The following is a 15,498-nucleotide window of genomic DNA, read 5'->3' as shown; positions in this document are numbered from 1 at the left end:
AAAGATACAAGCCCCCCCCCCATGTTTATAGCAACATTATTTACAATAGTCAAGATATGGAAACAGCCCAAGTGTCCATTCACAGATGAATGGATAAAGAAGATGCAGTGTACACACACACACACACACACACACACACACACACACACTGGATTATTACTGGGCCGTAAAAAAGAATGAGATCTTGCCATTTGCAACAATGTGTGCAGATCTAGAAGGTATCATGCTAAGTGAAAATGAACAAACAAAGAAAAAAAGAGACACAGAAAGCCAGATTCTTGAATACAGAGAACAAACTTGTGGTTGCCAGAGGGGAGGTGTAGGTGTGTGGGGGTTGGGTGAAATAGGTGAAGGGGATTAAGGGTACATTTGGGATGAGCACTGAGTACTTAAAGCATTGTTGAATCAGCCTATTGAAGACCTGAAACTAACCTAACACTGTAGGTTAATTACACTTCAGTAAACAGAAACAAAGAAGTGGGCTTATTTCCTTCAGTAGATAGGTCACATTAAAGCTAAAACTGCTGCTAGATATCACCTGGTGGTTTTCAAAGTATATATTTTCAAACCTGGAACACTTTGTTCGGAAACAATATAATCTGATTGTAAAAAGGGGCACAGTTAACACCGCTGCTGTGGGTGTGAGGGGTCTAGAGCCCCACCTACTGGGAACTTCCACTTTTTTCCTTTTCCTGGGGGTCTTAGGGTGAGTGTTGTAGGGGCTATGGACGTTTTGTAAAAAACCGAGCTGGTTTAATCCCCTCCTTCTACAGATGGGAGGAAATGAGACTGGACAGGGACAGTGTCCCTGTCACACATGTTGCTTCTTTAAAATAGTTCAGCTGACTCGCCTATAAAATAATCACAATTTTTTAACAAAAGGATAAAGAGTAATACACTGGGGAAATACTAAAGAAAGTAACAATGTAACAATGACTAAGAAAAGCAAGACTCCAAAATTGACACTAAAGGTTGTCACCCAAACCTGTTCTTTCTGTAGCAAAGGAGATTTTACAGAGAGGTATGTCTTTTGAAATAGGATTTTCTTTTATTTGTTTTTTTCTCCAATTTGGAAAATAGTTTTGAAAATATAGAGAAGTGCAGAAAAATAATATAAAAAACTACCATGGGCACATGTTAATCTTTTATCTTCTTTGCTATATATATATGTGTGTGTGTGTATTTATATAAATACATATATATACATATATATACATGTATACATATGTACATACATATATATACACACATGTGTATTTATATATACACACACATATATATTACATATTTATATGTATATGTATATTATATATATCTGTGGCTCATAAATGTAAGAAAGCAAGCTGCAAAAGTCCAGTAGTTTAAACCAGAGGAATCTACATGAAGACGAAGTACATAACATTAGCTAATATAAAATATTTATGATGTATATATGAGATATATATATATCTCCGAAGCAAAGGAGACAAAAATATATATTTAAAAATATATATTTTAAAAAATATATTTATATTATTGTAATGTAAATATAAATATATATTAAGATAAATATAAATTTATATTTACATTAAATATATATAAATGTAAAATATATTTTCCATTTTAAAATATAGTATATTTTATATATTTATAATTATTTATAAGATTTAGAGATATTTAAATTATTTATATATGTGTTGAAAATTTTTTAAAAAGCACATAAGGTACAATTGAAATTGTCTTCCTATTACTTTTTACTTTCTTCTCCCTCCTCCATTTCCAGAAGCAAACACACTCATGAATTAACCTGGACCCTTATGTCCAATAAATATATTTGTTTGCTTGTTTGACCCATAAAAGAGATTTTTTATTATCAAAATATTAATTGAAATTAAGTGGATCTTAACATAGTTAACATGACTGCCTTGAGATAATAAAAAGATATATTTGCTGAGAGAGGCAGTTTTAGCAACTTTAACCACATGTGAACTAGAGCCCTGAAAAGACTGGCCTTAGATTTCTGAAATACCTACAAAGTCTACCACTGTGTATTATCTTATTCCTTGGATCCTTGTGCAGGGCCTGTCTCCACTTTATCCTTCCACTTCTTGAGTCTTGGTTATTTGGTTAATGAGCTAGAAGACAGAAAAGTCTCTTAAAGTCAGAGCCAGCGAAAGCATACATGACAGCAGAGGTGACAAGCAGTGTCCTGAGTGTGGAGGAAGCAAATGGAAAATGACCAGAAACGGGCTCTCTGCATATGTGATACTGGGGAGAGAAGATGTTAGTTATATCAGGGAGGCAGAGAGATGGGATCTTTTAGAAGGATTTCCACCAAAAATGATTGGAAGTTTAAAAACTCTCTAATGCTTTGGGGCTCTGGCTGCTGCATGGCCCTGTTCTGTATGCTGGCTCTGTCACTTACTAGGTAGATGACCTTAACTTCTTCATATTTGGGTCCTTCCAGGAAAATGGGAATAATAATAGTACCTACTGCACAGAGATGTTGTCAAATGAGGTGAGCTAATCCACGTAAAGCATAGGAACCATGGAGGGCACAGAGTAAGCACGTGATATGTGCAAGGTGCTAGTAGTTAGTAGTAGTGGCAGTGGTTGTGGTAGTCAGTAGTAGTTACCATCCTAGTGGTGGTAACATTTGAAAAACCAGCTCATGTGGAAGAGTTCATAAACTGGTGTGTAGGAGTGGGGACTCTGGAGACTCATTCTGTCATCTGGATCCCCTGCACCCTTTTGACCAACTGCGTGGGCCTGGGGACAATGACAGTACGGAGGTTCTAGGGCTGCTGTGAGCATTCGGGGGGTGTGGAAGGTGCTTACTGTCATGTTCGAAGAACATCCTCAATCAACTTTCGCTGTTCTAAATCTTCCAGATACATCATGCCTAGTGTTCTTAAAGCACATCCTTTTTAAAGTGTAGAAGCAAGCTCACAATTTCCCCCCAGCAAGAAGTCAAGGGAAGCAGGAGGAAGGTTCTGAGTGCGTTGATTAGTTTACACGGGAGCAATCTGTCTCGGTTCAGAAGGCCTGTATGCAGTCATTGTTTTAAGTACAGCTCTGTCTAGTCCCACCCTTGCAGAACTACAAGGAAACCCAAAAGGTGGGCTCTTTTTTCTTGAACAGGGATTGCTAAGCTCCCTGTGAAATTCTTTCTGATAAAATCCCCAAAGGAACAGAGGCCTAGAAGATGTTCTTAAAAATAGGCCAGTGAATTCTGAAAGTGCTTTATAATTCCAGAGTATTTCCACACACATTAACAGCACTAATATAGCAAAATTCTAGGAAAAGAGCTATTATCCCCATTTGTCAGAGGAGGAACTGAGGCACCAAGAATTTCAGTGACTTGCTCAAAATTCCTCTGTTAGTAAGAGAAGAATCCAGCTCTTCCCTGCTTCAAGTACAGAACATTTATGACTCACGCATGACCCAGTGGAATGTTCTTTACTGGCACGTACTTGTCTGTGGGAACGATGTCATTCCCCCAAAGTTTTTGTTACCTTATTGGTTTTAGGCAGCTTTGTTCTAAGTCCCATACCCTTACCAGTGACCTCATATATGCAGCGTGTGTGCGTGTGTACGTGTGTATGAATGCGTGCACACACACACACACACACACACACACACACACACACACACACACGTATGCACATGCTGGGGCCAAGTGAATTTTTTTCGCATTTTATTCCTTTTCAAGTGGACTTTCAAAAGATGAGGATCCTAGATTGAGGTTGAAGACCATTGTGATTCAGCCAGATTTTGAGGATGTTAAATCACGTTTCTGGGTTGAAGCCTGGGAAGTAATTCAGTCCTAACTGAAGGGGGTTGGGGAAGGTTTTTCACTTTAAATGAACCTTTCTTTTTTTTTTTTTTTTCTGAAGGCATGATCTAATTTCTTTTATAAAAGAAGAGCAAAAGAACTTTTGCTGCAGTCTCCAGCTGTCACCGGCCTCCCATACTTTTGCCCTGCAGCAAAAGGAAGGGACATCAGGTGACAAACCCCAAATTTCAACTAGTCACACAAATTACAGACCTTCTTATCATGATGTCCTCTTGACCTTTTGCCTTTCCCCTACAATGAAGAATGAGACACAGTTTAAATCAAAATGACTCTCATGGGCAATTTTACAAAACAAATAGCACAGAGCCTCCCCCCACCTCCTTCCCCCAGCTTCCCCCGCTGGGCCAGCCTGTTCCCTCTTTCTATGCAGGCAGGAGCTAATAATTAGAAAGACCTTTCCCACCCCAGACGATCCTGCCTTGCTTGCCAAGAGCCCTGTTTGATTTGAAGAGAGAGTTTGACAAAGTAAATATTTACAACAACAACTATAGTCAGATGCCAAGTCCCGCTTCTAGGGGACACTGAAAAGAGTATTTCCAAGAAAGGGCTTCTCCGTGTGGCACCGCGCCGTCCAATGGTGGACGCTGACCTAAGGTCTGTTCTGGCTCCGTCAGGGTTTCGGTGAGCCTTTCCACTTCCATGCTAGGACGCTTTTCACAGAGCACAGGAATAATTACATTTGCCATTGAACAGCCGATTCAGAAACGTACCCATTCGAGACCACAGGAAATAGTCTTTATAGATGACTGCCCCAGCACTAGGGGAAAGCTTCGTGAAGTCAGCAGAGAGGATATGAAAGGCAGGGCTAATTAGCCCTCCTTAAGTGTCTTTATTAAAACAAAACTTTTTTTTCGGATTCAGATCGATTACCGCAGAAAATCTAGTGATGTTTGTATTACCTGTAGATCTGTTGTCTGTAACACGGTAGGACTTGAGAGCTCAAACATGGTGAGAATCAAAACAGGTGCCCCCGCCTGTTCCCATTATGCACATTAGCCCGTGGCCTTCGCACAGCCTGTTAAACAGCTGAATTTGAAACAATCGTGGTGCAGGCCAAACACTAGCCCGAAGGCCTGTCTGTCTAGGGATTTGGCCATTTACATCAGTTTTTTTTTGTTTTTTTTTTTTTTACCCACATTTTTCATGAAACACAAATATTTGCCATGGCAACTGGGGTGTCACATGACACGCTGCTACATAAACAGCTTGGAAATCTCTTAAGGGGACACAGCCCACCAGGGCTGCAAATGCAGGGAAAGCATCTTGAGGAAGATTTGGGTGTTAAGATGGTCTGGGAAGAGCAGGTAACAGTCTACTACGTAGAGACAGTAGAATTCATTTCTTCTCTGCCACTCTTCCATTTCTCTTTCTTCCTTGCTTTTTTTAATCTTTTTAATGGAGCAGCTATAAATATGACCACATAGGGTAAGCTCAGAAAAAGACCCTGCCAGGTGTCTCCTTTTTCTGGTGAAAAGTTTCAATTATCACAACTCTGTGGCTTATAAACGTAAGAAAGCAAGCTTCAAAAGTCCAGCACCTTTAAACCTGGACAATCTCCAGAAGGATTAATTATGTTGTACCGTGAGGTCCTAATGTTAGAGAAGACAGAATTTCTTCCCTTTCCTCATTAGAATATCTTTGCCAAACTGGAGAGCTTGCTTTTTATCCTATGCTTAAAGACAATGAAGTAGAGTAAAACCGCGTAAGAACATACCCTGTGCAACATGAATTTGGATATAAAGCAATAGCTTTCATATTCAGGACTCTTGACCCAGTTAGTGGTATGGGTTGGCCCAGTCATTTAGTCACAATGTGACATGATTGAATTTTTTAAGACCCTGTGGATACTGTCATGATAAAGTTTGCCATGCCGTACATTGCTGTACAAACAGCAATCCCCCTTTAAAAATCAAATGCTTCCCAGCAACCAAAATAGTATTTATTTCTCTATGAAAGTTACAACTCAGTAATATGTGTGTATTACTAAACATCTAACGGAGAATATTGTATTTAACAATTTTCTTCTGTTAGTTAAAAGCATGAGGGGTGCCTGGGTGGCTCAGTGGGTTAAGCGTCTGCCTTGGGCTCAGATCATGATCTCAGGGTCCTGGGATCGAACCCAGCATTGGGCTCCCTGCTCAGGGGTGAGTCTGCTTCTCGCTCTGCCCCTGCCTCCACTCATGCGCTCTAAATAAATAAATAATCTTAAAAAAAAAGAAGTATGAATACCTTTGATCTTTGTTTCTTGGAAGAGAACTTCTTTGCTTCCACGGGAATCGGCTGTGGTTTTGGAAGTGTAGCCAAAGGGGCTGTGGATGGAGGTGGTGCATTGTTACCTCTTCCAGAAAAAGGCTGAGTCACTGGGTGGATGCTATTGGGTCTGCCACTTGAAAGTCAAATGGCTCTGTCACTGTTCACTATTGTCTTGCCTGTATCAATTCAATGAAACGTTTGTGAACACTGATTTCAAAAGGAAAGCCAAAAGCATGGGATAGCAACTGTTCCTTCAGAATATAAGGTCAACTCATTTTGTGCACACTCCCCAGACAAAAAGGCCCATCTTAAAAGCAAGCACATTAAAGAGTAATATTTGTCATATAAAAACATTTTGTGCGGTGCCTGGGTGGCTCAACTGGTTAAGTGTCTGCCTTTGGCTCAGGTCATGATCTTGGAGTCCTGGGATCCAGCCCAATGTTTGGCTCCATGCTTTGTGGGGAGTCTGCTTATCCCTCTCCCTCTGCCCCTCCCCCTGCTTGTGCTCTGTCTCTCTCTCAAGTAAAATAAATAAAATCCTCACAAAATTTTTGCTATAAGAGCTCTTCAAATAGCCATATTCCCAAGTTCATTTAATAAGGAAGTTAATATAACTGCACATGGTAGACTATTCTATTGTGTGGTCAGTAAAAAAGATGATTTTGAAGAATTTAAATGGGTTGGGAGAAATAATACAAGTGAAAAAACACAGTAAATATCATTTTTGAAATTAATTAAATCTCAGAGCAACAATGTTTAGAGAACACATCTGGTCCATAGGTGGTAGGCCTCCCTGCTAGACAATGCTTGGGAGAGAAATCATATCTCTCCTGTCGCCTGGTGGCAAATCCAACTGCCCTGTACAAATAGCTCAAGTCTGACATTCTCAGGGGTGAAAAATCCATATACTACTCTTTCCAAGAAGAAAACAAAAATAGTTTATTTAAGTAGTAAATTGAGTCAAAGAAGTGAGGCTTCTTTCAACTCTCTTAGTTCAACCCCTTCTCTGTCCATTTCATCTGAGAAAGTATAGGCGGACACCGATCAAATACAGCACACCAGCGCACAGTTTGGACCCAGTTCACATTTCACAGGTTGGCCGCAAGCAATCTCTTCGGCCATCTCTTAAAAAAGTAGTAGGGATTCCAGAATCTAATAATAAAATTTATCTCCACAAAAGGCATTTGTTGGTTGCCTCTGATCAAGCTGGTTTGACCTGGTTTTCGGTTTTCTTGGCTCGTCCCTTCCTGGAGCCTGGCAGTTGCCTAGACTGTGCGAAGACTCCTTTTTTTTTTTTTTAGATTTTATTTATTTATTTGACAGAGATCACAAGTAGGCAGAGAGGCAGGCAGAGAGAGAGGGGGAAGCAGGCTCCCCGCTGAGCATAGAGCCCAATGTGGGGCTCAATCCCAGGACCCTGGGACCATGACCCGAGCCAAAGGCAGAGGCTTAACCCACTGAGCCACCCAGGTGCCCCTGAAGACTCCATTTTAAACATACAGGTTTTGCCTTGACCTCTATGCTCTCCTACCCTGTTGTTCACTTGGACTATGTCCTCCCACATCTGAAGACCACGCCACACCCGGACACTTGGGCTACTTGAAATCCACAGATTCACCTGTAAAGCCCTGTTATTCCTGGTGTCTGCAGGCTCAGTGTACTGTTGGTTAAACTATCAGGTTCCTACAGATGAGTGTGAGATTTATGGTTAAGTTCTCACGTTGAAACAAAACAGCAGCTGACAAGTTTTTGGGTAGGCATAATTTTGAAAGGATTTTAGTAAAATTTTAATGAAATTTGGTAGATAAAGATCTAAAATATTTGTAATTTCATATGGGTAATCCACAGTTAATGGTATATCTAAAATTTCTAAAAAGTTTTTATTAGTTACCTGCAGAAATTCTGTCACTGAATTATAACTGCATGTAGCCTTAACTTTTTTGGGACACATGCATTTGAAGAATGTGCATCTCCAATAGAATTATATCATAAGGTACTGCCTGTATTTTGCTATTCAATTTTCCTTCTGGAAAGATCTGTATGATAAACTTTGTCAGAGTTAATAATATCAGGAGGAAAAAATCTTGTCTTTCTGGACAACCCTGTATGCTTCTATGTTAGTTCCTGTTATGTACATGCCCAATAACGTTTCTTTCTTGCTAATTTTAAAACATATTCTTTTTTCAATATGCCCAGCTCCAAAGGACACCAGATTTAGCAAACAAAATTTTTAGAGGACATACAGTTACATTTTAATTTTAGATAAACAACAAATAATGTTTTAGTGTAAATATGGCCCAAATAGTAAATATATTTAATATCCAACAAAGAATTTTTATGAATGAATTGTAACGAGCATAACTTATTGTGTAAGAATTCAGTATAAGTATGTCCCAAATCCTGACCTTAACCCTAAACCTAACTCCAGGCCTAGACATTCACTTTCTCAGCCTTTCTTAGACCTAACAGTAGCCATATGATCAGTGAGATGTAAGGGGAAATCCATCCAGGGTTTTCTGGGAAGAAACTGGTAACCACTGTTTTCCCCTCTTTCTGCCTCGAATGTGTACGTTAAGGCCCAGATCTGTAGGAGCCATCACAGAACCAGGAGGTGGCAAGCATGAGGTTGAGCTCAAACATCCAAAGAAGATAAAACAGAAAGAGAGCTGTTTCGATTCTTCCATTGAGTACCACCAGCCCTACACTGCCTACTCCCTGATTTCTTACATGTGAGACAAATGAACTCTTCTCATTGGTTAAATCACTGGTAGTTAGGTTTTCTGATATTTGCAGTCCCATACATTCCTGGCCGATGCCCCTTCTCCCTCCCTCCTTGTCTCCATTCCATTCTTTGTCTTATTGTGTGTGCTAGGGCCTCGAGGACGTGTTCAATGACGGTGGCAGTAGTGGTCATTCTTGAACTGTCTCTGCTTTTAATGGCAAGATAGAATGCTCCTAAAGTTTGCCTACTAAGAATATTGGCTCTGGGGATTTGGCTGAAGGCAATAATCAGGGTCAGAGAATACTCTTACACTTCTACTCTGCTCAGAGGTACCCCCCCCGCCAATTATTAATGTTGAGTTGCATTACGTGATTTTTAAGTTTTCTCACATATGGAGATGATCATAAGATTTTTCTTTTTTAATGTAATTCATTTCTAGTTTCATACCATTGTGATTAGAAAAGAAGCATGGTATGATTTCAATTATGAGCAGGGAGCCTGATGTGGGGCTCAATCCCAGGATCCTAGGCTCATGACCCGAGCTGAAGGCAGATGCCTAACAGGTACTGAGACACCAAGGTGTCTCAAGCATTTTTCAATTATCTTAAATATATTAAGATTTGTTTTAATATATACTCCCCTAGTAACTACTGATGTTAAGCATGCTTTCACTTACATATCTACCACCCATGTGTCTTCTTTGGTAAAATTTCTGTTTTAATCCTTTGTCTATTAGGTTATTGGATTGCTTATTTTCTTATTGAGTTTTGAGAGTTTTTATATATTCTGGACAAAAATTCTTTATCAAGTACATGTTTTGAAATATGAATTCTCAATCTGTAGCTTTTCTTTTCATTTGCTTAATATCGTCTTTAAAAGAATAGAAGTTTTAAATTTTGATGAAGTCCAATGAACCCATTTTTTTACTTTTATGGATTTATGGTATTTAAAAAATCTTTGCCTAACCCAAGGAAACAAAAATTTTCCCCCTTTGTTTTCTTGTAAAAGTTCTTAGTTTTAGACTTTACATTTAGTTCTATGATCCATTTTGAGTAAATTTTTATACATAGTGCAAGGGATGGGTCAAAGTTCTTTATACGTCTATCTTCAGTTGTTCCAGCACCATTTGTTGAAAAGACTATTCTTTTTCCATTAAATTGCCTTTGTGTCCTTGTTGAAAATCAATTGACCATATATGGGTAGATCTACTCCTGAACTCTCTATTCTGCTCTATGGGTCTCTGTATTTATCATTTTGCTAATACCACACTGTTCTGATAACTATAACTTTATACTAACTCAGATAACATGAGACCTCCAATGTTCCTTTTCTTTTTCAAAATTCTTTTGGCTATTGTACCATCTTTGCTTTTCCATATAAATTTTAGAATTGGCCTGTCAATTTCTACAAAAATATTCTATTGATCTTGATTTGGAGTGCATTGAGTATATAGACAACTTTGGGATGATTAACATAACAATATTGAGTCTTTGAATCTGTGACCATGGCCTACCTTTCCATTTATTTAGGTCTTATTTGAATTTTTTTTTAGTTAGCATTTTGGAGTTTTAATATACAGATCTTGCACATTTTTTTTTAGTTTTCTGCCTAAGTATTTAATTATTTGGTATTATTTTAATGGCATTGTTTTTGTTGTTGTTGTTTTAAATATACACTACACGTGGGCTCAAACTCGTGACCCTGAGATCAAAATTCACATGCTGTATTGATTGAGCCAGCCAGACACCCTGGCATTGTTTTTTAAAATTCAATTTTCAATTGTTCATTTCTAGTGTATAGAAATTCAATTATATTTTATATGTTAATTTGGTATCCTGAAACCATGCTAAACTTTCTTATTTATTCTATTATCTTTTTTTTAGATCTTGCAAATTTTCTATGTAGTAATCATTCTGTTCCTAAAGAGAGACAGTTTAATTTCTTTATTTTTGGTTCTTTTTCTTACCTCATTGTATTGACTAGGACTTTCCATACAATATTGAATAGGTGTGGTAAGAGTGGATGTCCTTGCCTTGTTCCTGATCATAATTATAGAGAAAGCAGTTGGTCTTTCACTATTAAGTATGATTTTAGCGGTAGATGCCCTGTATCAGGCTGAGAAAGTTCCCTTTTATTTTTAGTTTGCTTAGGTTTTTAAAAAAAAAATGTATTATTGTTGAATGGATGTTGCATTTTATTTTATTCTTATGTATTAAGATGGAGATGGTCATATGGTTCTTGTTCTTTAGTTTATTGATATGATGATTTACATTGATTGATTTTTTTTAAGTGTCAAAACAGTCTTGCATTATTAGGATAAACTATACCTGGTCATGATTTATTATTCTTTCTTTATATTATGGAATTCAATTTGTTAATATTTTGTGGAGGATTTTTCTATTTTCATGAAGGAAAACAGACTGGTTTTCTTGTCTTCTAATGTCTTTAGTTGTGATATCAGGGTGAATGCTGGCTTCCTAAGATGATCTGAGGAGTGTTTTCTCTTTTTTATTTTCTGGAAAAATTTGTGAGGAATTGGTAATATATTAACCTCTTGTTTAAATCTTTTAGTGGGCTCTTGTTATACTTAGTTAAATCCAACTCCTCATCGTGGTTTGCTAGTTCATGCTAGTTCTGCTATAGTAAAATATGTTTACAGGGAAAGATCCTAAAACTCATAGAGTGGTTTAAACCAATTAAGAGTTTATTTCTCTCTCACACAAGAGTTGAAAGGAAGACAGTCCCAGGTTGGTAGGGCAGCTCTGCCGGACTTGGGAGATGGAACATGGAGTTCCCCCTGTGGCTCTCAAGTGCTTCCCTATCACATCTGCCTCCCAGCTAGCCAGAGAGAGGAAAGGAAAGGGGGAGACCATGCTCCTTTCCTCTTATAGGCTCAGCCCAGAAGTTTCTCTTCCTATTTTGCTTTCTTCCTCTTTGTCCAGAACCTGGTCACAGGGCACAGCTAGCTGGAAGGAAGCCTGGGAAATGTTGTCTTTAGCTAAGCTGACATGTGCCCACTCATGGCTCCATTACTGTGGAAACAGGGAAGAATGAATACTGAGGACAACTCGTAGTCTCTGCTCCAGCCTATGTCATGTCATTCCCCTCTATTTTCCAGCATCATCTCCTCCCTTCTTTCCCTGGCTTTTGGCTCTCCAGCTATACCACCCTTGCTCATTCCCTCTTTAGTCCTTAGGCCCTTGTATCTGTGCTGGCCTATCTCTAGAATGCTTTTCCCTAGATCTTTTCTTCTTCTGATCGTTTGTACCTCAACTCACCTCAACTCAAGCCTTATGCATCTTCTGAGAGGCATTCCCCGACCCTTCCCTCACAAGCAAAGTGACCACTTCCTTATCATTCTCTCATTCATGTTGTTTTATCTCTAGCACTTACCACTAGCTCAAATTCTCATTTACTCACCTGCTTGTTATCTGTTTCTCCCACTGGAATGTAAGCACCATGGGGACCGAAATGTTGTCTGAGTTATTCTATTCTCTGTTGGATCCCCAGCCCTTAAATGCTACCTTTGATAAAGCAAGCATTCAACAAATATTTGTTGAACAGATGAATTCATTTAGCCGCAACCCCTTTATTTTATAATGGGGAAGCTGGAGCCCAGACAAAGGAAATGGCTTGCCCGAGTTTCCACAAGTAGTAGAGTCCCATGTTGGCACTTTTCTTGAACACCTGATTTTATCTAGGCTCTTCTTTGAAGTCTATTATCTCCCCCCTCCACAACTGTCCCTTGAACACCTGTAGCACTAGACTTTAACATCCATTGGGTTTATATGCCATGCTTCTTTGTATTGTTATTTATCTTTGTTCTGTCTGTATTGTTTTCCCAACCAAGCTGCGAGCCCCCTGAAAATACCAACCTTCTAACCCAACAGGCCGTGTGTCGGTATTCGATGAAGAGACTAAAGTTACTTTATTTAGTCAAGTGAAAACTCAGAACTGTTACAGCTGTCATCTTGTCCTATAATTGCAGATACAAGTTGGATACTGGAAGACTAGATTTTGGTGGGAGGTAATTCCTGTGTATCCCCAGTCAAGCGTTCAGGCAAGACTGTCTTACCGGCAGTTGGGATCTTATGTGCTTCATCAAAATTATGCAAAGGAGCTGCTCTTGGTACAATGGGTGGATTCTGAAAGGTAATCCTTGCTGTTGGTGGAATCAGTCCTCGTTCAATCATACTTAAAATCCCTGAAAAGGAAGGTTAAAAGAATATGATTTTAACTCCAAGCATTTCTACAAAGTCTGAGCTCTATGAATTTCTCAAGTGTAACTTACTCTACTCATCTTATTTGTGAAAGCACATCTAGTGCCTTAATCCTTTGCATGAAGAAAACACTATAGTACATGTTCTTTTAAGCTTAATATTCTAACCCAAGATAAAATGGCATTTCCCATAGTGGCATTATGAAATAAACTGTATTAAGATAATTTCAGGATGCCTGGGGGGCTGAGTTGGTTAAGCATCTGCCTTTGGCTTGGGGTCATGGTCCCAGGTTTCTAGGGTAGAGCCCCACATGGGGCTCCTTGCTCAGTGTGGAGCCTCCTTCTCTCTCTGCCTCTGCCTGCCGCTCCCCCTGCTGTGCTCTCTCTGATAAATAAATAAATAATATCTTAAAAAATTCATTTTAAGGTATTTAAGGTAAGTGTGATCTAAAACTTCTTTATACATAACATTTCCAATGATCGATAATTGTTATTCTTTTTAAAATTTGGAGAAATCAAGTACACAGTCTTCATAACCAAGGAGAGGTTTTGTTCTGAAAGAAAGAAAATCTATGTGCTTGTAACTATTCCCCTGTTGTTACAATGAGTCATATTTTATAAAAGAAAGTTATTTTTAGGGGCACCTGGGTGGCTCAGTCAGTCAAGCAGCTGACTCTTGATTTCAGCTCAGGTCATGATTTCAGTGTCATGAGATTGAGCCCCATGTTGGGCTCCATGCTGGGCGTGAAACCTGCTGAAGATTCTCTCTCTCCCTCTCCCTCTGCCCCTCACATTCTGCTCTTTCAATATCTCCCTCTAAAAACAAAACAAAACAATAACAAAGAGAAAGTTATTTTTAGACATTTCTCACATCATCAGAAGATGTGATTGCCCAAATAGATGAATTTAGTGTAATTGTGCAACATGGATAGTATTAACGCACCTAATTGACAATTCCTAGAACTCGTACTATATCCGCATGGCTGGGGCCAGCGCTTTTGAAGGACAAAAGACTGTTAAATAAATTAATCAATCAAGGAAGAATTGAGCAAAGCCTTCTGGCAGGTGTAATGCTTTCATTAAGGTGGATCTATTGTGTGGAAGCCAGAAAGCCAGGGAGGATGTGAAACACACTTGTGATAGGGCTTCAGCCTCTTGTTGCTCTCGTGTAATAGGAAGGACAGTAAGGCACTCTGGGTCTCAAGGAAATCCTCGTCTGCAAGCCGTGTACCAAGCTGGACTAAGCTGAAGAAGTTGGCACAAATTCTAAGGGGAGCAAATACGGTTTCTGTTTGTCTGAGGACCTCGATGACAATGTTATGTTGTTATTAAGGATACTGAAGTCTAGTATTACAGGAATTCAGAGAAAGGAACACTGAGGGATTGGGGAGCTGGAGAAGACTTCACTTGTAAAACAATGATTCCAAAGAGAAATCTTCAGTTTGCTTACTGCAGAATCATTTTGGGGGGAGAATTTCTTATTAAAATGAAACTCCTGGGCCCTCTCCTGAGCCTGTCTAAACTTCTGAGATCAGGGCCTGAGGATCTGCATTATTGAAGCCTCTAGGACATAATTTATGTGCCCTGAAGTTTGAGAGTCGGTACAACTGGGGCCCAGTAATCTACATTTTTTAGTAAGCATTCCAGATCAATCTTTTGTACTTCTAAAATTTAAGAACTGCTCATCCAGAGTACAACTCTTTAAGCTCCATTTGAAATGAGGACTTCAGGTTTTAATTTTTCTAACACTGGATTTAACTACTTTAAGATATTAAGAGTAATTCTTTGTCCTCACAACTATTTTCCACCCTTAAATATTAAATCCCGTTTCCAAGACCTATGCCTGATTTGCAGATGTGAAAAACAGAGCTCCTTCTAATTCCGTATATTTTCATTACTGAACTCAGAGAGAATCCCAAAGAATATAGGCATGATTTTAACTTTTGCTTTAGTACTGGTTGGAGTAATTAACTTAATTTTAGATAAACACATGTGTGTACATTTACCACCAGAAGGAAAAAGTTAAGACTTTGGGATAAGCAAAAGAGGCTGGGTATCTTTTCATTGAAATGCTGGAACCTCTGGAGGTTATCTGACCCCTGTAATCACCTTTGTTTTTGATGAGTCTTTTTTACAGTTCTCTAGAGATTAAGATTAATTTATAGAAAACTGAAATCAGTGCAAATATTTCTTGTTTTATATACATGCGAATAAACTGTCACACAGAGGGATGATGGTTCTGTCATCCCCCAAAAGCCAGTGGTGTGTCCATTTGCAAATTTATTTCACTACTCTTGATTTGTAAAAGTGTCTATTTGGATTCTCCTTGGAACTAATTGTAACATCCTACTGATACCCTCATTTAATCAATGAGTTCAATAAAATCTTTGATGTGTTCATTTTATAGTTGTATAAGAATCATGATTTTACTTTAAAATATATATGTCCTTTAATAATTTTGGAGATCTT

At 38.7% G+C, this 15,498-nt stretch overlaps 1 protein-coding gene across 1 annotated transcript in view; it reads right to left on the bottom strand.

Annotated features, from left to right (window-relative positions):
* Nucleotides 1-15,498, bottom strand: part of LOC111153125 (IQ motif containing H) — a 184,957-nt gene that overhangs the window by 107,006 nt on the left and 62,453 nt on the right. The window contains exons 6-8 of the mRNA XM_022511922.1: nucleotides 12,886-13,014; nucleotides 12,231-12,253; nucleotides 4,028-4,066 (exon numbers count right to left, since the gene is read on the bottom strand). Of these exons, the coding sequence (XP_022367630.1) occupies nucleotides 4,028-4,066; nucleotides 12,231-12,253; nucleotides 12,886-13,014 (191 nt within the window). The remainder of the gene's footprint in view (nucleotides 1-4,027; nucleotides 4,067-12,230; nucleotides 12,254-12,885; nucleotides 13,015-15,498) is intronic.

Source organism: Enhydra lutris, unplaced genomic scaffold (assembly GCF_002288905.1).
Source record: "Enhydra lutris kenyoni isolate GAN:26980312 unplaced genomic scaffold, ASM228890v2 scaffoldscaffold31, whole genome shotgun sequence".
Taxonomy (NCBI): domain Eukaryota; kingdom Metazoa; phylum Chordata; class Mammalia; order Carnivora; family Mustelidae; genus Enhydra; species Enhydra lutris.
The sequence above is the reverse complement of the archived record's forward strand: the minus strand, read 5'-3'. Positions and strand labels throughout refer to the sequence as shown.